This window comes from Coregonus lavaretus, assembly GCF_964263955.1.
Source record: "Coregonus lavaretus genome assembly, chromosome: 25".
Classification (NCBI taxonomy): Eukaryota; Metazoa; Chordata; class Actinopteri; order Salmoniformes; family Salmonidae; genus Coregonus; species Coregonus lavaretus.
The window spans coordinates 26,296,771-26,321,419 of NC_140012.1; the positions used below are offsets into that span (position 1 = coordinate 26,296,771).

The 24,649-nt window shown below is 43.3% G+C and overlaps 3 protein-coding genes across 3 annotated transcripts in view; 1 reads left to right on the forward strand and 2 right to left on the reverse strand.

Moving 5' to 3' along the window:
• The window catches only part of LOC311100351 (putative nuclease HARBI1), a 1,214,110-nt gene that overhangs the window by 69,554 nt on the left and 1,119,907 nt on the right, over positions 1-24,649 (reverse strand). The gene's annotated exons all lie outside the window — the stretch shown is intronic.
• LOC311100348 (neuronal pentraxin-2-like) lies at positions 1,638-12,839 on the forward strand (the record flags this gene model as incomplete). Its single annotated transcript, XM_084141241.1, has 5 exons — positions 1,638-2,093; positions 8,051-8,270; positions 9,215-9,459; positions 9,752-9,931; positions 11,539-12,839. 5 exons carry the CDS (start codon positions 1,638-1,640, stop codon positions 11,773-11,775), a joined length of 1,338 nt encoding a protein of 445 aa, XP_083997367.1. The 3' UTR covers positions 11,776-12,839.
• LOC311100355 (protein VCF1) lies at positions 17,191-20,654 on the reverse strand. The gene is made up of 3 exons (XM_084141253.1): positions 19,979-20,654; positions 19,339-19,462; positions 17,191-19,248 (listed from the first exon to the last, which is right to left on the reverse strand). The coding sequence occupies exons 1-3, from the start codon at positions 19,993-19,995 to the stop codon at positions 19,006-19,008; spliced, it is 384 nt and encodes a 127-aa protein (XP_083997379.1). The 5' UTR covers positions 19,996-20,654; the 3' UTR covers positions 17,191-19,005.

The following is a 24,649-nucleotide window of genomic DNA, read 5'->3' on the forward strand; positions in this document are numbered from 1 at the left end:
CACTCAATCAAACAGACTCCAACCTCTCCACAATGGCCAAGACCAGAGAGCTGTGTAAGGACATCAGGGATAAAATTGTAGACCTGCACAAGGCTGGGATGGGCTACAGGACAATAGGCAAGCAGCTTGGTGAGAAGGCAACAACTGTTGGCGCAATTATTAGAAAATGGAAGATGTTCAAGATGACGGTCAATCACCCTCGGTCTGGGGCTCCATGCAAGATCTCACCTCGTGGGGCATCAATGATCATGAGGAAGGTGAGGGATCATCCCAGAACTACACGGCAGGACCTGGTCAATGACCTGAAGAGAGCTGGGACCACAGTCGCAAAGAAAACCATTAGTAACACACTATGCCGTCATGGATTAAAATCCTTCAGCGCACGCAAGGTCCCCCTGCTCAAGCCAGCGCATGTCCAGGCCCGTCTGAAGGTTGCCAATGACCATCTGGATGATCCAGAGGAGGAATGGGAGAAGATCATGTGGTCTGATGAGACAAAAATAGAGCTTTTTGGTCTAAACTCCACTCGCCGTGTTTGGAGGAAGAAGAAGGATGAGTACAACCCCAAGAACACCATCCCAACCGTGAAGCATGGAGGTGGAAACATCATTCTTTGGGGATGCTTTTCTGCAAAGGGGACAGGACGACTGCACCGTATTGAGGGGAGGATGGATGGGGCCATGTTTGGCGAGATCTTGGCCAACAACCTCCTTCCCTCAGTAAGAGCATTGAAGATGGGTCGTGGCTGGGTCTTCCAGCATGACAACGACCCAAAACAGACAGCCAGGGCAACTAAGGAGTGGCTCCGTAAGAAGCATCTCAAGGTCCTGGAGTGGCCTAGCCAGTCTCCAGACCTGAACCCAATAGAAAATCTTTGGAGGGAGCTGAAAGTCCGTATTGCCCAGCGACAGCCCCGAAACCTGAAGGATCTGGAGAAGGTCTGTATGGAGGAGTGGGCCAAAATCCCTGCTGCAGTGTGTGCAAACCTGGTCAAGACCTACAGGAAACGTATGATCTCTGTAATTGCAAACAAAGCTTTCTGTACCAAATATTAAATTCTGCTTTTCTGATGTATCAAATACTTATGTCATGCAATAAAATGCAAATGAATTACTTAAAAATCATACAATTTGAGATTCTGGATTTTTGTTTTAGATTCCGTCTCTCACAGTTGAAGTGTACCTATGGTAAAAATTACAGACCTCTACATGCTTTGTAAGTAGGAAAACCTGCAAAGTCGGCAGTGTATCAAATACTTGTTCTCCCCACTGTAGTTACGTCAACATGCTACAACAAATCCAATCGCGCCATACGTCTGACAGTAATCTTCTTAGCTCATGGTCGCTGTCCTTTCAGCACCAAAGTGCGTAAAGCCAGGCATACTTAGCGTTAACCCAGACTCTTAAGGTGGTGTTACCATTTCCTAAGAGTTTATTTACTTTTCAGAATTTTCTTTCGTATGGAATGAGAACGTTTTAAAACAAAATATATCGGTTAATCCGAGATTGACTATGGTATTCCGAGTAGATTATGGCTTTCTCGGTGTGCTTTACGCACCATATTTGAAAGGCTTAATCATCGGTTAGGGGCCATCCCTTATTTCACTAAAGCTTAACGACCAAAATACTGCCGCGGGTATGTTCTCTCTTTTGAGATTGTTGTGTTTTTACGCACTGGGACTGGGCTATGGGAAGCTTGTAGGCGGACAGGATGACACCCCGGGCAAGGTAGACCGGCTCCTATGCCGAGTCATCCCCGTCGGCGCCGACACTTGTTTGGTCCCAGTAAGTCCCGAACCTAACGTAGCGGCTCAGGAGGAAGAGTTGAGGAACACAGTCATGCAGCTCCGTGAAACGATTCTCCAACAGAAAGAGACGATAGTCAACCAACTTGGGACCATAAACGAGCTGACCGCAAAGCTCTCCCTTTGCGAGTCAGCCTCCGAGGGAGGGAAGTATGATAGTGGTGGATCTTGGAGTAAAGACAAAGATAATCAGAACACAATGGGAGATTTACCCAGAGATCCCAATGATACAATCGACAACCTTGGGAAGACCATGCAGAGTCTGAAGGACCGACTAGAGAACCTAGAGGTAAGGCGCAGGAGTGGATAGTAACCACATTAATATTTCGTTCCTAAATCATTGAAAGGGAGTGCTGAAAAGGATCGTTATCAGTGTGACTTAAATCCATCTGAAATAGGCCTAATGTTTGTTTTACATTGTTGGCCCTTGCTTGATTGTCTGCTTATTAAGCCATTGAATCCAAAGTGAACACCGGTTCCTGTGGTCAACGTTGAGTAGCCATTAACTTTGCTCCTATTTTGGTCTGTAGCCTATATCCATCTATTTTTGCCACCATGTGGAGGCGTACCCTAAATGGATTAGCCTTCTATCTCGTTTACCCTCCAGTGATTAAGTTCCCTATGTCACCTTAATCAACAAATGTTGTATTTCCTCTTAATAGCACAGTAACAGCTACACTGAACAAAATACATAAACGCAACATATGAAGTGTTGGTCCCATGTTTCATGAGCTGCAATAAAATATGGAAAACAGAAAGGAAAATGCCGCACAATGCTGCTCATGCTCCCAGGTGATATTTATTTGTACAGTGCCTTGCAAAAGTATTCATCCCCCTTGGCGTTTTTCCTATTTTGTTGCATTACAACCTGCAATTTAAATGGATTTTTATTTGGATTTCATGTAATGGACATACACAAAATAGTCCAAATTGGTGAAGTGAAATGAAAAAAATAACTTGTTTCAAAAAATTCTAACAAATAAATAACAGAAAAGTGGTGCATGCATATGTATTCATCCCCGTTGCTATGAAGCCCCTAAATAAGATCTGGTGCAACGAATTACCTTCAGAAGTCAGATAATTAGTTAAATAAAGTCCACCTGCGTGCAATCTAAGTGTCATATGATCTGTCACATGATCTCAATATATATATATATATACACCTGTTCTGAAAGGCCCCAGAGTCTGCAACACCACTAAGCAAGGAGCTCTCCAAACAGGTCAGGGACAAAGTTGTGGAGAAGTACAGATCAGGGTTGGGTTATAAAAATATCAGAAACTTTGAACATCCCACGTAGCACCATTAAATCCATTATTTAAAAATGGAAAGAATCTGGCACCACAACAAACCTGCCAAGAGAGGGCCGCACACCAAAACTCATGGACCAGGCAAGGAGGGCATTAATCAGAGAGGCAACAAAGAGACCAAAGATAACCCTGAAGGAGCAGCAAAGCTCCACAGCGAAGATTTGAGTATCTGTCCGTAGGACCACTAAGCCGTACACTCCACAGAGCTGGGCTTTAAGGAGGAGTGGCCAGAAAAAAGCCATTGCTTAAAGAAAAAAATAAGCAAACACGTATGGTGTTCGCCAAAAGTCATGTGGGAGACTCCCCAAACATATGGAAGGTACTCTGGTCAGATGAGACTAAAATTTAGCTTTTTGTCCATCAAGGAAAACACAATGTCTGGCACAAACCCAACACCTCTCATCACCCCGAGAACACCATCCCCACAGTGAAGCATGGTGGTGGCAGCATCATGCTGTGGGGATGTTTTTCATCGGTAGGGACTGGAAACTGGTCAGAATTGAAGGAATGATGGATGGCGCTAAATACAGGGAAATTATTGAGGGAAACCTGTTTCAGTCTTCCAGAGATTTGAGACTGGGACGGAGGTACACCTTCCAGCAGGACAATGACCCTAATCATACTGCTAAAGCAACACTCGAGTGGTTTAAGGGGAAACATTTGAATGTGTTGGAATGGCCTAGTCAAAGCCCAGACCTCAATCCAATTGAGAATCTGTGGTATGACGTATTGCTGTACACCAGCAGAACCCATCCAACTTGAAGGAGCTGGAGCAGTTTGCCTTGAAGAATGGGCAAAAATCCCAGTGGCTAGATGTGCCAAGCTTATGGAGACATACCCCAAGAGACTTGCAGCTGTAATTGCTGTTACAAACCCCCCAAAAATCCATTTTAATTCCAGGTTGTAAGGCAACAAAATAGGAAAAATGCCAAGGTGGGTGAATACATTCGCAAGCCACTGTAACAACGTTTCGATCCTTAGGTCTTCATGCATCCATATCAAAGGTGGGGGGTGGAAGGTCCTATATATATGGGCAGCACTCAGTGACATCACTTCCTGGAACAGGAGGGAAGAAATATATAATATAGGTTCACAATATTAACATTCAATGTATCATACACAAGGAATGTGATCAATATTTACAGTAATATATACAGTGGGGGAAAAAAGTATTTAGTCAGCCACCAATTGTGCAAGTTCTCCCACTTAAAAAGATGAGAGAGGCCTGTAATTTTCATCATAGGTACACGTCAACTATGACAGACAAATTGAGAATTTTTTTTCCAGAAAATCACATTGTAGGATTTTTAATGAATTTATTTGCAAATTATGGTGGAAAATAAGTATTTGGTCACCTACAAACAAGCAAGATTTCTGGCTCTCACAGACCTGTAACTTCTTATTTAAGAGGCTCCTCTGTCCTCCACTCGTTACCTGTATTAATGGCACCTGTTTGAACTTGTTATCAGTATAAAAGACACCTGTCCACAACCTCAAACAGTCACACTCCAAACTCCACTATGGCCAAGACCAAAGAGCTGTCAAAGGACACCATAAAAAAAATTGTAGACCTGTACCAGGCTGGGAAGACTGAATCTGCAATAGGTAAGCAGCTTGGTTTGAAGAAATCAACTGTGGGAGCAATTATTAGGAAATGGAAGACATACAAGACCACTGATAATCTCCCTCGATCTGGGGCTCCATGCAAGATCTCACCCCGTGGGGTCAAAATGATCACAAGAACGGTGAGCAAAAATCCCAGAACCACATGGGGGGACCTAGTGAATGACCTGCAGAGAGCTGGGACCAAAGTAACAAAACCTACCATCAGTAACACACTACGCCGCCAGGGACTCAAATCCTGCAGTGCCAGACGTGTCCCCCTGCTTAAGCCAGTAGGAAAGAATGAATGGGGCTATGTATCGTGAGATTTATGGTGAAAACCTCCTTCCATCAGCAAGGGCATTGAAGATGAAACATGGCTGGGTCTTTCAGCATGACAATGATCCCAAACACACCGCCCGGGCAACGAAGGAGTGGCTTCGTAAGAAGCATTTTGTCACGGATTCTGCCGAGGCTGCTCCTCCTCCTTGCTCGGGCAGGCTTCGGCGTTCGCCGTCCCCGGAGTACTAGCTGCCACCGTTAGATGTTTCAGTGTTTGATTGCTTTTGTCTGTCTATTGCACCTGTGTCCGTTTGTGTCTGATTATGTGTCCTATAAGTTGCCTGTTTTGTGTTGGTTAGTTTGTGTGTTGTTATTCGCCTGTCCGTTAGTGCTGCGTGTTTTCTCTGTTTGTTGTTTTTGTAGTTTACGCAGAGTGTGCGTAATCGCTCGCCTCTGGTTTATGTTGAGGCCGTTCATTTGTATTGTGCCTTGTGTTGCACTAGTAAACTTTGTTGGACTAAGCTTCGGTGTCCTGCGCCTGACTCCCACACCACATTCACCTCAGCCTTTGACACATTTCAAGGTCCTGGAGTGGTCTAGCCAGTCTCCAGATCTCAACCCCATAGAAAATCTTTGGAGGGAGTTGAAAGTCTGTGTTGCCCAGCGACAGCCCAAAAACATCACTGCTCTAGAGGAGATCTGCATGGAGGAATGGGCCAAAATACCAGCAACAGTGTGTGAAAACCTTGTGAAGACTTACAGAAAACGTTTGACCTGTGTCATTGCCAACAAAGGGTATATAACAAAGTATTGAGAAACTTTTGTTATTGACCAAATACTTATTTTCTCCAGCACCTGAGGAAAGTACCCGGATGTGCGTATGTTCTTCAGCTTTTGTAACTGAAATAAAATATCCCAGAAATTCTCCATACACACAAAAAGCTTATTTCTCTACATTTTATTTGCACAAATTTGTTTACATCCCTGTTAGTGAGCATTTCTCCTTTGCCAAGATAATCCATCTACCTGACAGGTGTGGCATGTCAAGAAGCTGAATAAACAGCATGATCATTACACAGGTGCACCTTGTGCTGGGGACAATAAAAGGCCACTCAAAATTTTACAGTTTTGTCACACAACACAATGCCACAGATGTCTCAAGTTTTGTGGGAGCGTGCAATTGGCATGCTGACTGCAGGAATGTCCATCAGAGATGTTGCCAGAGAATGTAATGTTCATTTTTCTACCATAAGTTGCCTCCAACGTCATTTTAGAGAATTTGGCAGTACGTCCAACCGGCCTCACAACCGCAGACCACGTGTAACCACGTCAGCCCAGGACCTTCACATTCGGCGTCTTCACCTGAGGGATCGTCTGAGACCAGCCACCCGGACAGCTGATGAAACTCTGGGTTTGCACAACCGAAGGATTTCTGCACAAACTGTCAGAAACTGTCACAGGGAAGCTCATCTGTGTGTTTGTTGTCCTCACCAGGGTCTTGACCTGAAGGCAGTTCGGCGTCGTAACTGACTTCAGTGGGCAAATGCTCACCTTCGATGGCCACTGGCACGCTGGAGAAGTGTGCTCTTCACGGATGAATCCCAGTTTCAACTGTACCGGGCAGATGGCAGACAGCGTGTATGGCGTTGTGTGGGCTAGCGCTTTCCTGATGTCAACGTTGTGAAAAGTGTGCCCCATGGTGGCGGTGGGGTTATGGTATGGGCAGGCATAAGCTACGGACAACAAACACAATTGCATTTTATCGATGCCAATTGGAATGCACAGAGATACCTTGACGAGATCCTGAGGCCCACTGTCGTTCCATTCATCCGCCGCCATCACCTCATGTTTCAGCATGATAATGCACGGCCCCATGTCGCAAGGATCTGTACACAATTCCTGGAAGCTGAAAATGTCCCAGTTCTTCTGGCCTGCATACTCACCAGACATGTCACCCATTGAGCATGTTTGGGATGCTCTGGTTCGATGTGTATGACAGCTTGTTCCAGTTCCTGTCAATATCCAGCAACTTCGCACAGCCATTGAAGAGGAGTGGGACAACATTCCACAGGCCACAATCAACAGCCTGATCAACTCTATGCGAAGTAGATGTGTCGAGCTGCATGAGGCAAATGGTTGTCACACCAGATACTTACTGGTTTTCTGATCCACGCCCCTACCTTTTTTTTTAAGGTGTCTGTGACCAACAGATGCATATCTGTATTCCCAGTCATGTGAAATCCATAGATTAGGGGCAAATTAATTTATTTATATTGACTGATTATGAACTGTAACTCAGTCAAATCTTTGAAATTGTTGCATATTGCGTTTATATTTTGTCAAATGACCAAGGATATAATGTGTTTCTTGGGATATTTAGCTTTCTTAGAGAGCTATGTTTCATTTCAGATAAAACGGTGTGTAAGATCATTCTGCATTAACAGACGTAGGAAACTGGTGTGAGACAATTGGAGAGATCCAATGTTCTCCATTAGTTACAACAGGGGCCCAGAGTTTTCCCTTGTCAGGTCATGTGGCCCTTCTGAATACTAATCTACACATGTCACGATCGTCGTAATGAGTGGACCAAGGCGCAGCGTGAAATGCGTACATATTTTATTGAGTACTATTAACAATAACAAAACAACAAAACGATACGTGAAGTCCTCGGTCATAAACACAAACCTACACGGAACAAGATCCCACAAATGACAAGTGCACAACAGGCTGCCTAAGTATGGTTCCCAATCAGAGACAACAAGACACAGCTGCCTCCGATTGGGAACCACCCCGGCCAACACAGAAATACACGATCTAGAAAAGAACACATAGAAAACAAAACATAGACACTACACATAGAAACTAACACCCTGGCTCAACATATAAGAGTCCCCAGAGCCAGGGCGTGACAACACCCAGTGCACCCGATTTCCACTCAGCCAATGATCTTTAAAAATTACACTCTTTGCGTAAACCTGTACTGATTTTATTTGACCATCTTGCGTTGCCTCCACTTATTTAATTGTTTTGTGATGTCTTCATCTCCCCCCACAGCAACAGCAGCAGAGAGCCAACACGTCGGGAGCGTTGTTCCCCAGTGAGCTGAGAGACCTCCTGCAGAGCAGGCTGGGAGACCTGGAGAAACAGCTGCTCAGTAAGGTCAACAACCTGGAGGAAGAGAAGTCTCTGCTCTACAACGAGACTGCAGATCACAGGCAAAAGACAGAGAGCACCCTCAACTCCCTGCTGACCAGGATTAACGAGCTGGAGAAAGGTAAATAACTGGAAAAATTAAGATTTGACAGAGACGCACAAGGGCACACACAGACGTGCACACCCACTCACACATGCCTGGCAGCAAACCACCCTGCATCCCACTGGTGGCTTGCCCCTGAAGCTAAGCAGGATTGGTCCTGGTTGGTCCCTGGATGGGAGACCAGATGCTGATGGAAGTGGTATTGGAGGGCAAGTAGGGGACATTGCCCTGAGTAGGGTGCCGTCTTTCGGATGGGATGATAAACGGGTATCCTGACTCTCTGTGGTCACTAATGATCCCATTACACTTTTCGTAAGAGTGTCCTGTCTAAATTCCCAATCTGGCCCTCATACCATCATGACCACCGAATCATTCCCAGTTTCCAATTGGCTCATTCATTCCTCCTCTCCCCTGTAACTATTGCTCAGGTCATTGCTGTAAACGAGAATGTGTTCTCAGTCAACTTACCGGGTAAAATAAATAATAAAACGCACAAACGTCTGTGTACACTCATATGACAGTAGTACACACGTAACACAAACAGGGAGACTCACATTGTAAACACAACGAGTCATTCAATCTACTATCAACTTACCTGCTTACTAACTGTCACTCACTTACTACACTACATTGTACTAAAAGACTGAGGCTTTAGATAAAATCTGACAAACATTGGCTTATCATTTTGTTCTCTTATACCAGCATTTCCCAAACTCGGTCCCCGGGACCCCAAGGGGTGCACGTTTTGGTTTTTGCCCTAACTACACAGCTGAATTAAATTATTAAAGCATGATGACTAGTTGATTATTTGAATCAGCTGTGTAGTGCTAGGGCAAAAAACAAAACGGGGTCCCGAGGACCGAGTTTGGGAAACCCTGTCTTATACTGTCTTACTACATGCATACTGCGTATAGAGTATAGAGGTGACTTCATAGACAGCTCTCCCATTGCTTTCTCTGTAGGTGATGGTGGGTTCAAGTCCCCTGAGCAGTTTAAGTTGGTCCTCCCCCTGCGTACTAACTACTTGTATGGCCGCATGATCAAGAGCCTTCCTGAGATGTACGCCTTCACACTCTGCATGTGGCTCCGGTCCAGCGCCGGCCCTGGCATAGGCACCCCCTTCTCCTACGGAGTGCCAGGACAGGCCAATGAGATTGTACTCATCGAGTGGGGCAACAATCCCATAGAGCTGCTCATCAATGACAAGGTAAGGGCACTCTAAATGACTCAATAACTCTCTGTGTTTCTCAGTAGTGCTGATCTTTGAGGGGGAGCTTACCTTGCTTGACAGGAGTCTTGGTTCTTAGTTTTAAATTAGATCTGGCTTTAATGAGGTTGCTGATTTTTTGTTTTTGCATGCACGGCCTAAAACAGTGTCTGGTGTTTTATACCAGCTTTACCAAACCCTAACCTTCCTCCCTCTAATATGCATTTCTTCTTTCTGTTTGTAAGCATCGTTACCTTCCTTACACTCCTCTTCTATGTTGTTACCTGTCCAGGTGGCTCAGCTGCCTCTGTCGGTGCGTGACGGTAGGTGGCACCACATCTGTATCACCTGGACCACCAGGGATGGTCTGTGGGAAGCCTACCAGGATGGTCAGAGGCTGGGGGCAGGGGACAACCTGGCCCCATGGCACCCCATCAAGCCTGGAGGAGCCATCATACTGGGGCAGGAACAGGTGAGTCTGCTGGCTAGTGACCCCTATCTGTAGTATACACAATTGCATATATTATTTGTATGGAAAATATTTAAACCTATTTTACTCTTGCTTTACTAAACTGCATCATCAGGTTTTCACAGATTGTAATTGTACAGTAGCTTAGCCATGACCATGAGTACTGTGCTATAGGCTCTAGAGCAGTGGTTACCAACCGGTCGATCGCGATCGACTGGTCGATCTCCAAGGCTTTCGTAGTCGATCACCAAACATTTCTGTAAAAGACAACGGTGCACTTGATTCAGCAGCCCTAGCGCCGGGAAATCAAAGTGTTCCCAATTTGAACCATTTCATTAGTCTGAAGGTAGAACGCCGCATACCCAGCAGGCCCAGAGAGCAAAGCAAGTGCCCCAATAGGTCTACCACTGGCCAATCAGATAGCTCAGACCAACGTGTCTGCACAGTTTCCTCAAGCCATAGGCTGTAAAAAGAAACCTTGAGTGCACAGAAATGTTGATACTGTGAGATTTCAAAACGTTTAAAACCATGACTAGAGAGAGACTCAATGAATACAGCAAAGAGCTGGTGTTTTTATAAGTTCATTTTTAAGTTGTTATTCAGCACTGTCAACACCTTGTTCATAACTTTTATTAGCCATAAAATGTGTGTTCTCCCTACTTCCACTCACACTACAACCAGCACTGCAGCAGCAATGAATGAGTATAGTAAAGTGTTTCGATAAGCTTGTGTTGTTATTATTAGGTGGCTTGTGTCTTTTTTAAAATCGAGGAATATTTCACTTTCTCTGGTCATAGGAGTAACAACATGAATTGGTGCATGAGGCAGAAATAAAGCAGTGCGACTTGAGTTTTGCCATCAGCTGGAAGACTGTGTCCCCTTTGCTCAGTGGAGGGAGGGAGAGCAGAGGGACGGTGAGTTAGGTGAGAGGCAGCCTCACCGCTGCTCTCTCCCTCCCTCCCCTCAGACTGACCATCAGATGCAGGCCATCAGTCCAATAAAATAAAATAAAGCAAATTATTATGCTCACTCAGTTGTGCCTCACAAGTAATACAACAAATGATCTATTACCTGTGTGGTCACATACCTAACATGTTAAAATATAATTTCAAAATGGTCAGAGAAGAACAACATTGGCAGGGCAATTCAAGCATAGCCAATATGTAGTGATAATGTATTGGGCCTATAGCCTACTGAACAAACATCATCGCTACAGAACTGTTTTGAATAGGTTAATGTTGCATAGGCTTATGTTTTTTAAGTCACGTTTAAAAAAAAATCTGAGCGGTAGATATCAGCTTGATTTTGGACTCAGAACGTGATCTTGACTCATAAAAGGTTGGAGACCACTGCTCTAGAGCAACCCTTGAGCGGATGGTCGGGGGGGCCACCTATTGGGAAACCATGCTGTAGAGTGTAGACCAAATATGAATAGCCCAATCGCTAATAAAACGCTAATAACCATCAATGACTTGAGAAAGCAAAACATTGTTTAGAGAGAGTACAGCATCCTTGAGTGTGACAGGCTGAGCCTGGTGGTCAACAGCGAATAGGAGGATGATGTTATTGTTGTTGTTTTTAACGAGGCCTGTCGTTTATGGCCTCAACAGGACATGGTGGGCGGGCGCTTTGACGCCACGCAGGCCTTTGTGGGTGAACTGAGCCAGGTTAACATCTGGGACAAGGTCCTGAAGGCAGCCGACATCCTCACCATGGCCAACTGTTCCTGCTACACCCCCGGGAATGTGGTGTCCTGGCTGGACAGTGATGTGGAGGTGTTTGGAGGAGGAGCAGCCAAACAGCCTCTAGAACTATGCCAGGACCGGCTGTCTGAGACTGAGTCTTAGGATGGGTGTCTCAGTCTGTCTGTGACTTGTTGAGATTCATGTTCTTGATCTTGACGCATACTGTACATGTTAAATGTAATGCTTGTCATGTTTTGTTTGGCTGTCTGTGTAAGTAAAGGCTTTGATTTACCTAATTCGAGATGATTCTACTACACCGAGACACAGTTATACACACACACGTGTTGACACACACATACAGACTTACACACCGGCAGACACAGACTTAATGACACCGGATTTGACATGTGAGGCTGGCTAAGGCTTGCGTGTGGCGTGGGCGGTGTAAGGCACAGATTAGCTGTCCCAGGACTCACATACAGTAGCCTAAGGTCTCCTGGTCTCCTGTTGGAGGTCATTAAAGCCTCTCCACCTTGACCGGAGACAGCCTGAGCAGATCTAGGCAAATATCAAATCAAACATGGAAGCCAGGTTTTCATGGTACAACCGACAGATATGTTGTAGATTTATACTATCCTATAGCAGAGATGATCAGTGACTAGCTTTGATCTTTGCGTTAGTATTGGTAAACATTCCATAGTTATGTGTGGAAATTGGTGTTCTTGTACTTGTGGCATGTCTGTTGTCCTATAATGTTAATAAGGTTTTATTATCCATTATTACCCATACTGTTTTCAATATCCCAAGTCCACCTCAATGCCTGCAGCAGTATATGTTGTTGTCTCACAAAACTATTCCAGAATTATGGTCTTCTTGTTTGGGACACGTTGGTTTGTTTAGGCCTACAATGTCTGTGCAGTGCATAGTTCAGAACAAACAAAGAGGCATTTATATGGGAGCATTGTTACTGTTAAATGTGTCCATTTAATTTGTTAAGCAGATAAGAACAATTTGTTATGTATGATATGAACAATACATTCATGTGTACGAGGGTCTCTTTCCATGAAAACAATGTTGGGTGTGTAATGTTGTTATTACATTGCTTACTTTTTATGTGGCCTTCTTTCAAGGATTTTGTGCCAGATGTGCTTTACGAACCTAACCTTTGCTTTGCCAATGAATATTAACAATAATGTGAAAATGTAAGGACAAATAAAACACTATTGAAAAGTAGTCTGTTTATATAGCAGTTACATTTCATAGACCAGTAGCTTTAAACAACAAGTGACCAAAGCCTAGGTGGCATTAGTAATGCTTAATTAAGACATGAGAGCAGCTCAAAGGTCAACGGTGACATCAGTCATTTAGGTACACTCCTACAAACTAGTGTGAAAACATCTCCCTGACTCTTTAGCTCCCTGACTCTTTAAATAAATGGAATATGGTTGTGAATAGAAGTGGGACAGGGTGTCCACATGTTCATGCAATGCAGTCGTGTATTACTTACACTACCATTCAAAAGTTTGGGGTCACTTTGAAATGTCCTTGTTTTCGAAAGAAAAGCAATTTTTTTTGTCCATTAAAATAACATAAAATTGATCAGAAATACAGTGTAGACATTGTTAATGTTGTAAATGGCTATTGTAGCTGGAAACAGCTGATTTTTAATGGAATATCTACATAGGCGTACAGAGGCCCATTATCAGCAACCATCAGTCCTGTGTTCCAATGGCACGTTGTGTTTGCTAATCCAAGTTTATCATTTTAAAAGGCTAATTGATCATTAGAAAACCATTTTGCAATTATGTTAGCACAGCTGAAAGCTGTTGTGCTGATTAAAGAAGCAATAAAACTGGCCTTCTTGAGACTAGTTGAGTATCTGGAGCATCAGCAATTGTGGGTTCGATTACAGGCTCAAAATGGCCAGAAACAAATAACTTTCTTCTGAAACTCGTCAGTCTATTCTTGTTCTGAGAAATTAAGGCTATTCCATGCGAGAAATTGCCAAGAAACTGAAAATCTCATACGTACTACTCCATTCACAGAACAGCACAATCTGGCTCTAACTTGGATTAGCAAACACAACGTGCCATTGAACACAGGACTGATGGTTGCTGATAATGGGCCTCTGTATGCCTATGTAGATATTCCTTTAAAAATCAGCCGTTTCCAGTTACAATAGCCATTCACAACATTAACAATGTCTACACAGTATTTCTGATCAATTTTCATCAACAATTTATTTATTTAGATGTTCTACTCCATAAAAACATTTCTTATTGTGTTGGTGAGTCACACCCAACCCCAAATTCGAATGTAGTTTCTGCAAGAAAATGCTACATGTCAATCAAGTCCATGTCTTTCAGCTCAAGGTCATTAGTCATGTGACTGATGAATTCATCTCTGGTGCTCTGTAGGCCAGACAGAGAGGTGGCTGGCTACTGTGCTGGTGGGGCCTTTAGGTAACAGCCATTAGGACCGTTCCCTACAGTGTTACTGGCAGCTCTCATCTATCACCATAGGTGGATCCAATCCTCTAAAATACCCTGGATGGATACTTAGTTTTAGAGGTCAGACTTCTGTCTGGGTCTGGGGATCATCAAGGCAAATAGTCAAATGGTAGAATGCACACAAACAGAGGAAATGTAAATTGCAGCAGTATGAAGTTATACTGAATTAATCAATAGTTATTATTCATCCTGAACTATCCATTTCTAACAAATGATCAATATTTGACTTGAATCAGACAAACAAGAAGCCCAAATCAAAAGAGTGTGAGTTAAAGCTAGTTGCAGTATGTCCCGTTCTGCAACAGAAGGGCTTGGACCTCTCCTTTCTCTGCCCTGGACACATACAGATCACTACTGATATCAGGGATGTCCTGATGGGGCTGCAGTTCCACATTCATGCTGGAGTAAGTGGCGTTATTGTACCCAGACATCTGTAACATAATAAAATAAAATATACAGCTACATTGTCGAATAGTAATTTCAAACTGAACAAGTGCATACACTGCGAAATTTTGTCACTTGACAGGGCTGCTGCTTGCAGCCATCATTTGTTGATTGTTCATCGTTAGGTATAGATTGCCCCCTTGTGGACATAGTGTAGAACAGCCTCCTAAGTAATCAAGTAGTGACTTTACTTGAAAAGAGGAATAAATTATGTTTTTTCAAAGTTTTCAAACAGGGCCAAAAAAAAAATCAACAAGACCAGAGATGTTGTCTGTCAGTCTCCCACCTGTGTTTTGTTTCCTTTCCTAGGGTGACAGGCTATAACAGTGATGAAGGTAAGCGTTGCCAAGATGATCCCAGCACAGGGAAGTATGAAGAGCAGGTTATTGGATTCTGTAGGAAAACACAAACTCAAAGGCCCCTGCAACTCAATATTTCTGATGGCATCTGGAAAATAGCAGAGGTGTGGCAATGCCACCTTCCATATGGTAGATTGTGTCTCGTTACAGTGAACCCACTGGCCTTCCCACAGACTGACCCATACCCCTGGGTCTGAGGCTTATACTGTTGAGTGGTGTGTGTTGCGTTAAACAATGTTGTAGAGAGAAACAAAAAAATACAATTTCCATTGGAACATTCTGTAACGTTCAATTCACTCCCCTGAACAATGGAGAATTTGGCCTGTTATACAGTGGGGGAAAAAAGTATTTAGTCAGCCACCAATTGTGCAAGTTCTCCCACTTGAAAAGATGAGAGAGGCCTGTAATTTCCATCATAGGTACACGTCAACTATGACAGACAAATTGACATTTTTTTTCTCCAGAAAATCACATTGTAGGATTTTTTATGAATTTATTTGCAAATTATGGTGGAAAATAAGTATTTGGTCACCTACAAACAAGCAAGATTTCTGGCTTTCACAGACCTGTAACTTCTTCTTTAAGAGGCTCCTCTGTCCTCCACTCGTTACCTGTATTAATGGCACCTGTTTGAACTTGCTATCAGTATAAAAGACACCTGTCCACAACCTCAAACGGTCACACTCCAAACTCCACTATGGCCAAGACCAAAGAGCTGTCAAAGGACACCAGAAACAAAATTGTAGACCTGCACCAGGCTGGGAAGACTGAATCTGCAATAGGTAAGCAGCTTGGTTTGAAGAAATCAACTGTGGGAGCAATTATTAGAAAATGGAAGACATACAAGACCACTGATAATCTCCCTCGATCTGGGGCTCCACGCAAGATCTCACCCCGTGGGGTCAAAATTATCACAAGAACGGTGAGCAAAAATCCCAGAACCACACGGGTGGACCTAGTGAATGACCTGCAGAGAGCTGGGACCAAAGTAACAAAGCCTACCATCAGTAACACACTACGCCACCAGGGACTCAAATCCTGCAGTGCCAGACGTGTCCCCCTGCTTAAGCCAGTACATGTCCAGGCCCGTCTGAAGTTTGCTAGAGTGCATTTTGATGATACAAAAGAGGATTGGGAGAATGTCAGATGAAACCAAAATATAACTTTTTGGTAAAAACTCAACTCGTCGTGTTTGGAGTACAAAGAATGCTGAGTTGCATCCAAAGAACACCATACCTACTGTGAAGCATGGGGGTGGAAATATCATGCTTTGGGGCTGTTTTTCTGCAAAGGGACCAGGACGACTGATCCGTGTAAAGGAAAGAATGAATGGGGCCATGTATCGTGAGATTTTGAGTGAAAACCTCCTTCCATCAGCAAGGGCATTGAAGATGAAATGTGGCTGGGTCTTTCAGCATGACAATGATCCCAAACACACCGCCCGGGCAACGAAGGAGTGGCTTCGTAAGAAGCATTTCAAGGTCCTGGAGTGGCCTAGCCAGTCTCCAGATCTCAACCCCATAGAAAATCTTTGGAGGGAGTTGAAAGTCCGTGTTGCCCAGCGACAGCCCCAAAACATCACTGCTCTAGAGGAGATCTGCATGGAGGAATGGGCCAAAATACCAGCAACAGTGTGTGAAAACCTTGTGAAGACTTACAGAAAACGTTTGACCTGTGTCATTGCCAACAAAGGGTATATAACAAAGTTTTGAGAAACTTTTGTTATTGACCAAATACTTATTTTCCACCATAATTTGCAAATAAATTCATTACAAATCCCACAATGTGATTTTCTGAATTATTTTTCTCATTTTGTCTGTCATAGTTGACGTGTACCTATGATGAATATTACAGGCCTCTCTCATCTTTTTAAGTGGGAGAACTTGCACAATTGGTGGCTGACTAAATACTTTTTTTCCCCACTGTAGTCACAGAGAAATGTATTCTGTGCGAGTGAGTCGACTCATGGTTCCCTCTTAATTTTTTCGTGGTGGGAGGATGAGCAGTCGATGCTCACTGCAGCTGCTGGAAATGCCAAGATACACAAACAAACCCAAACTTCAGCCTTTAGTCTGCAAAGCACCTCGCCTTATCAGTACAAGAAGCTTGGCAGTGTGGCTTGAAATTCTCTTTCTGGATAACCTCTAGGCCAATGTGACAATCATAGAAAGTAACTAGAGACTAATCAACACCAACTCACACTCAGCTTTGCATACGAAACAGCACAATGAGTACTGGCCTGGACAAGAAAATAACAGGCATGATAAAGTGCTTCTCTTTATTAATTAGGCTACAGCAAGCACTTTAGACACTCATACAGATGTCTGTCTGTAGTAGATAGCACCAGTGGCAATGAGAATGTCCAACAACAACTCACTCATGTAAGGAGACCAACACAGAGTAGTAGACCCCTCAGTAAAGTGCTGGAGTACATACACTACATTTAGTCAAAGGACTGGACACACCTACTCATTCAAGGATTTGTCTTTATTTTTACTATTTTCTACATTGTAGAATAATAGTGAAGACATCAGAACTATGAAATAACACATATGGAATCATGTAACCAAAAAAAGTGTTAAACAAATCAAAATATTTGTTATATTTGAGATTCTTCAAAGTAGCCACCCTTTGCCTTGAGGTCAGCTTTGCACACTCTTGGCATTCTCTCAACCAGCTTCATGAGGAATGCTTTTCCAACAGTCTTGAAGGAGTTCCCACATATGCAGACCACTTGTTGGCTGCTTTTCCTCCACTCTGCGGTCCAACTCATCCCAAACCATCTCAATTGGGTTAAGGTCGGGTGATTGTGGAGGCCAGGTCATCTGATGCAGCACTCCATCACTCTCCTTGGTCAAATAGCCCTTACACAGCCTGGAGGTGTGTTGGGTGATTGTCCTGTTGAAAAACAAATGATAGTCCCACAAAGCGCAAACCAGATGGGATAGCGTATCGCTGCAGAATGCTGTGGTAGCCATGCTGGTTAAGTGTGTCTTGAATTCTAAATAAATCACTGACAGTGTCACCAGCAAAGCACCCCCACACCACCTCCTCAATGCTTCACCTTGGAACCACACATGCGGAGATCATCCGTTCACTTACTCTGCGTCTCACAAAGACACAGCGGTTGGAACCAAAAATCTCACATTTGGACTCATCAGACCAAAGGACAGATTTCCACCGGTCTAATGTCCATTGCTTGTGTTTCTTGGCCCAAGCAAGTCTCTTCTTCTTATTGGTGTCCTTTAGTAGTGGTTTCTTTGCAGCAATTTGACCATGAAGGCCTGATTCACACAGTTTCCTCTGAACCGTTGATGTTGAACTGTGTCTGTTACTTGAACTCTGTGCATTTATTTGGGCTGCAATCTGAGGTGCAGTTAACTCTAATTAACTTATCCTCTGCAGTAGAGGTAACTCTGGGTTTTCCTTTCCTGTGGCGGTCCTCATGAGCGCCAGTTTCATCAAAGCGCTTGATGGTTTTTGCGAATGCACTTGAAGAAACGTTCAAAGTTCTTGAAATTTTCCGGATTGACTGACCTTCATGTCTTAAAGTAATGATGGACTGTCGTTTCTCTTTGCTTATTTGAGCTTGTCTTGCCCTAATATGGACTTGGTCTTTTACCAAATAGGGCTATCTTCTGTATACCACTTTTTTGGTTACTACATGATTCCATGTGTTATTTCATCGTTTTGATGACTTCACTATTATTCTACAATGTAGAAAATAGTAAAAATAAAGAAAAACCCTGGAATGAGTAGGTGTGTCCAAACATTTGACTGGTACTGTACATACTGCATATAGTAGTACCACAGTGGGTGGGCCATTGGATATGTAGGTGTGCTTTATGTATGGCACATTACAAGGTGTACAGCACAGGGACAATGGTATGGATTGGGTCCAGAGCCCAAAGGATGTATACCCACTTCTGCCACATCCTGAATCCCAGTAGGATGAAGTTGCTCCTAGACACAAATCTGGGGTAAATTGATTCTAGATTTGAGTTTATGGGCAACTTCTTCCTGGATCCTACCCATGGGCTTTTTCCAGTGGGGTAACAAGGGTCAGGGGTGAGGTGAGGTCACGTAGATCCTGGTTCTCTGGTCTGCAGACTGCTGAAGTGGGCCTCCCTCAGGACACTGTTGATGTGGTCATAGGGGGTGCCGTTGCCATAAAGACTCAACGAGGATATGGAAGGGTCTTCTGGCGAGGGTCTGAGGAGACCCTGGGACGTGCGGTTCTTCTGGCTCTGTGTATATGTGCTGGCTCCTCCCGCTGCCCTCTCAGGACTACTGATACCACTACTGCTGTCACTGCTGGACGACTGGAGCACAGAGAGAGAAGAACAGGTATGACTTAGAGAAAATACTTGTTGCACAAACCATCACAAGTATATGTGTGTGTGTTCTGTTACCTCAGAGTCCCAGACGTCTTGGCCCAGCTTGGACACCATGGCGTGACCCTCCTGCCCCCCTCCTGACCTTTTGGCCTGGGGGTTCAGCTGGTCCCCCTCATTGTCTCCACCACGCCGCCGCTTCCTGTACACAGTGAGTGAGAGAGAGAGATAGGCAGGAAGTAAAAGTGTGAGAGTGACCGTCTTAGAGAGAAAAATATAATTTGTTTGTGTTTGTGGTCTGTGTGGCTCAGTCGGTAGATCATGGTGCTTGCAACACCAAAGGCCATTGGTTTGATTCCCGCTGGGACCACCCATACATAAAATATATACTATAAGTCGCTTTGGATAAAGGCGTCTGCTAAATGGCATATATTATTAGGCCTATTTTGAGAGTGGGTGTATGTGTGAGAGAACACCAAGTACCCAAAATAGAGAGATAGGCGATCTCAGGCACAGCCTAGTTACAGGAGCAGACGTGTTCAAATTATCAGCCACGGGTATGACAACATATTGATCAGAACTCTGGGAAGAAAACAACCAAGTGAGATAATAAACTGATACGCTGAGATCAATTAGCCTACAAGAGAGACAAATACAGCTAACAGTCACTGAGGTCGATAGTAATTAAATAAGGCATTATTGTAAGAAATAAACTCACCTGTTTTCTGTCAACATTTGGGAGACGATTGTCTATGACTTATTTTTAGTGAGAAAGACGTTCGTTAAGGCCCCTGGACACGTCTGAATGAAAACGACTCCTCTTCCTCGAAGCTTTCAGCCCCGCAGAAAATCTATTATCGTACGTACAGCAGCTCTCCCCAAACTTACCGCACGAGCTCAGTCAAGGCATTCTGATCTATCTGAATGCTAAAGTTAGCTTGTTGAATAGCCTCCCTGCCCTGGTTAGCAAGGCAACAACTATTGACTGGTTAGTCTTGAGAATTGAGCATTCACTGTCACTTTCCCAGAATATGGATGCTAATTATGTCAGTAAACTAGCTTATCTCTCAGTTAACGTTATGCAATGAAGTCTATTTCCAGTCTCTCTCTGCTGGAGTTAGCTGCCGTTGTTAGCTAGCTAACTTATAGCCTACGCTACTTTGCTAACAAGCTAGCATGGACAACTGGCTATCCTTATAACGAAACAAGCGAGAGATTTCTTCAACTCGTCAATTTAACTCGAGTGTTGATAGTCTTATCTGAGAGCAGTCAAACTATCATTCCGTCTTGGTGAAATGACAGATCCGAAAGAAGTACAGTACTACGAATCCAAACTATCGAGTGCGCTGCTGCTAGGAAAAGAGCCAGCTGATAGTATTTACATGACGTTCGATGACGTAACGATCCACTGAAGCAGAAATAGACCGAATGCCATTTGCAAAATCTACAGCATCACATGTAATACCAAATATTTTTTATAACTAACCCTCATTGTTCAATCTGTGGTAATACTATCTACCTGGGTCACTGAAGGAAAATCATGACTATGTGTCATTGTGTGTTGTATGTGTTACTGGTGGTTGCAAGAGTTGGCATTTAGAAGTTATTTTTATTCCTCCACCAGTTCTGGAATTATAGGGACCATAACTCGATTTATGCATATCTGAATTATATGGACTACTATTTGATTTCTGCATAGTGCATCTTTAAAGACAATAGACAAAAAAAAAAGTCAGGAGGCTTTCCCAGCTAGCACATTTGGTTCCTTGGAAGTTGTGGGAATGTATGTTTTTGGTTTCACATTGGTTGTGGGAACGGAGTCATACGTTTCCTGACTGGTAAAATAGAACGTTTTTTAAACGTTCTGAGAACACAAGTGAACATTTTGCAGGGAGGTTCTGAGATTGTTTGCCTTGGATGTTTTATTAGCGCTCTGAGAACTGGAATTATAGGTTCTTTGGAGGTTTTTTAATAACTTCCCTAAACATTTGACTGAATGTTTCAATAAGCCTTTTAATAACACTACTAGCTTATTTTGGGCTAACTAGATAGGACACATGGACATTCATTTCCTTATGCATGAATCATGCAAACACATTTATTGCAACACTGCATCAATCTTCTGTTCTCTATCCCTGGAATTAGTCCACTGGTTCACCAGGATGGAACAAGCATGCCATGTTTTTTTTACGCATATATAGCTGTTCATTTTAGTCTATTCAACCATAACCCATTTCAAAGGAAACAAGCTTTCATTAAGAGCAGCTGTGCCAACAGCAGCCAACACACCTGAACACACTTAACAATATAGAGGACAGAGAGAGTTTTGTTGATAAAGAGAGTTTTGTTGTTAAATTAAACGTTGTCATGGTCTCTCCTATCATTGCTATGCGGATGACACTCACCTACTCTACTCCTTCCCCCCTTCTGACAACCAGGTGGCGACATGCATCCCTGCGTGCCTGGCAGACATCTCAGCTTGGATGTCAGCCCACCACCTCAAGCTCAACCTCAACAAAATGGAGCTGCTCTTCCTCCCGGGAAAGGCCTGCCCACTCCAAGACCTCTCCATCACGGTTGATAACTCCGCATAGTGATGGGGAAACAAAGCTTCCTGAAGCATTGACGTTTTCCAGCCAATTGTGTCGAAAATGGGTTCATTACTCAAGGCTTTGATCAACACAGTGTACACTACTGGCACCTGCTGGTCAAAAGGATTAAACATTTTAGAATTATTATAGATGACTTCCCACACCCCGTAGCGTGTGCGCAGCGTAGCCTTTTTCTCTTCTACCAAACCAATACCAAACCAATCAGGTGGTTGTTCGACTAATCAAAGCTTTGCACGTCATTGATCACATGCTTCTGATAAAGTGATACAGGCATCGGAACAATGCTTCGGTATTCAACTCTTACCTTACGAGGTCCGGAGCCTGCTGGTTTTATTTTCTACCTGATACTTAATTGCACCCAGGTCCCAGGTCAAAATAAGTCCCTGATTAGAGGTGAACAATGAAAAAATGCAGTGGAACTGGCTTTGAGGTCCAGAGTTGAGTTTGAGGGCTTTGCAACATCTGTAGAGTACGACCTTTCCTCACACAGGAAGCGGCGCAGGTCCTAATCCTGGCATTTGTCATCTCTCATCTAGACTACTGCAACTCTCTGTTGGCTGGGCTCCCTGCTTGTGCCATCAAACCCCTGCAACATATCCAGAATGCCACAGCCTGCCTGGTGTTCAACCTTCCTAAGATCTCCCAAATCACTCCTTTCCTTCGCACACTCCACTGGCTTCCAGTCAAAGCTCGCATCATCTTCAAGACCCTGGTGCTTGTGTAGCCGGCGCGGTCTGCTCGTTGCCGACTACTGCGTTGTGTTCCGGTGCACTGAAGACAAGACACTGGCGTACTTGAAGGCACTTTATTGTGTACAACTCTCTCAATCTGTTCAACATCAAGGAGAGAAAATGTTCAAAACTCTACCCTCGACCAGAATCCGCCTCTCTCAGTCGAATACAATGCAGACTCAGTATAATCACATTCAAAAATACAAGGAATAAAATACAACATAATTGGAAAATAATGTATGTGTCATATTGCATGTTCTCTGCCAAAAACTCTGAGCTTTTAGCCTTTACATTAATACTGTGAACATGACATAAACCATCTTTCAAATAGGTAATACATACAGTAATATGCACGAAGCAACATGTAATCCTTCACATTTGAGCTTTTCAGTGCCATTAAACACTAATCAATACATGAAAACATTTTAAATGAACACATATTTTTAACCTGATATAGGGAATACATACCTGTTCAACATCAAGGAGAGAAAATGTTCAAAACTCTACCCTCGACCAGAATCCGCCTAACATAAAAAGAACAACGTGGGCTTCAACACAAGAGGATAGAATGACGATTGCTAACTTACAGCTAAACAAAACACGAGGTTAGCTAAGTTAGCAATTTCTCAAACTCTCAAAAATAACTAAATTCACGACACGGCTTGATTAAATGTACGTACACTCATCATATAATATACATACAAGTTACTATGTGCACTGAAACGTTTTAGTTTTAACAGGTATATCAAGTTTATATCACGCCGAAGTGAACACATACCTCTCTCAGTCGAGTACAATGCAGACTGAGAAAAGCATGAGACCCCTCCGCATATAACCAAACCAACACTCTAGAGGGCGCACTTACACAACTAACTCTCCCAATATCTGTAAACTACACGAAATGCTGAACAATACAATATTTTGGTGAAATCAACTCACAAAATAAAATAAAAAATAGAAAATGAACGGTTGCAAAAATCTGTAATTCTTTGACCTGTTACACTTGCCTATGGAGCAGCAAGGGGAACTGCACCTGCTTACCTTCAGGCTTTGCTCAAACCCTACATCCCAACCCAAGCACTCCGTTCCGCCACCTCTGGTCTCTTGGCCCTCCCACCCCTATGGGAGGACAGCTCCCGCTCAGCCCAGTCAAAACTCTTCTCTGTCCCAAGTAATCTTCAATTCAGAGCGCAGCTGCAAGTGACCTGATCATAATGCCCATGGTCAATTTGGTTTGACATTCGATATCCCTATGGAGCTAGTTAGGGACCATCAGTAAATTACACAGTGTACATGAGACAATATTTTAAAAGGTCAATAGCTCCAGATTTCAATGACTTAAAAACCTCAAACCAACTATAAATTGTAGAAATTCATATACAAATATTGAAAGCATTTCATGAGACAACAAAATATGTGCAACATGAAAATATTGTCCCATTTACATTGTGTAATTTACTGACAATCCTTAACTATCCCCAGAGATAGGCTATCCAAAGTCAAACCAATATTGCTATGGTCGCACACCAACCGGTTGAAGCTAATTGGCAAAATAATTTGTCTAACTCTTCCCACCTGTGAACACAATCACAAAAGACACCCATGTCAAATCATGTCCCGAAACCATCTCACGTTTCAGTCATGGCCGCTAGCATTTCTTAAATAACCAAATCTAAAATAAGGCCAAATCAGGAAGCGCAGTCGCCCTTTATTCACTCAACAAACTCTGCTCGAAGTGAGCTGAATTTTTAAAAAGCTTTTTGAGTAAAATGTCAAATTCATGTTTGCCTTTGGAATGTTTGGTATGTTGGCTCAGCTATATGCCCAAATGTTGAGCAAACTTCCAATCCTATTGCAGCTGGTTGCCTTACAATTGTACGTTGAATCAACAAACTCTCCTCGAAGTGAGATGAATTTGAACAAGCTTGTTGAGTAAAATTACAAATGTATGTTCGTTCAAAATCACTCATAACCACGCCCATCATTACCATATTTCACAGCGTGCTCTATTGCAGGTTGATTTTCAGAATTGTTTGTTTCAATAAC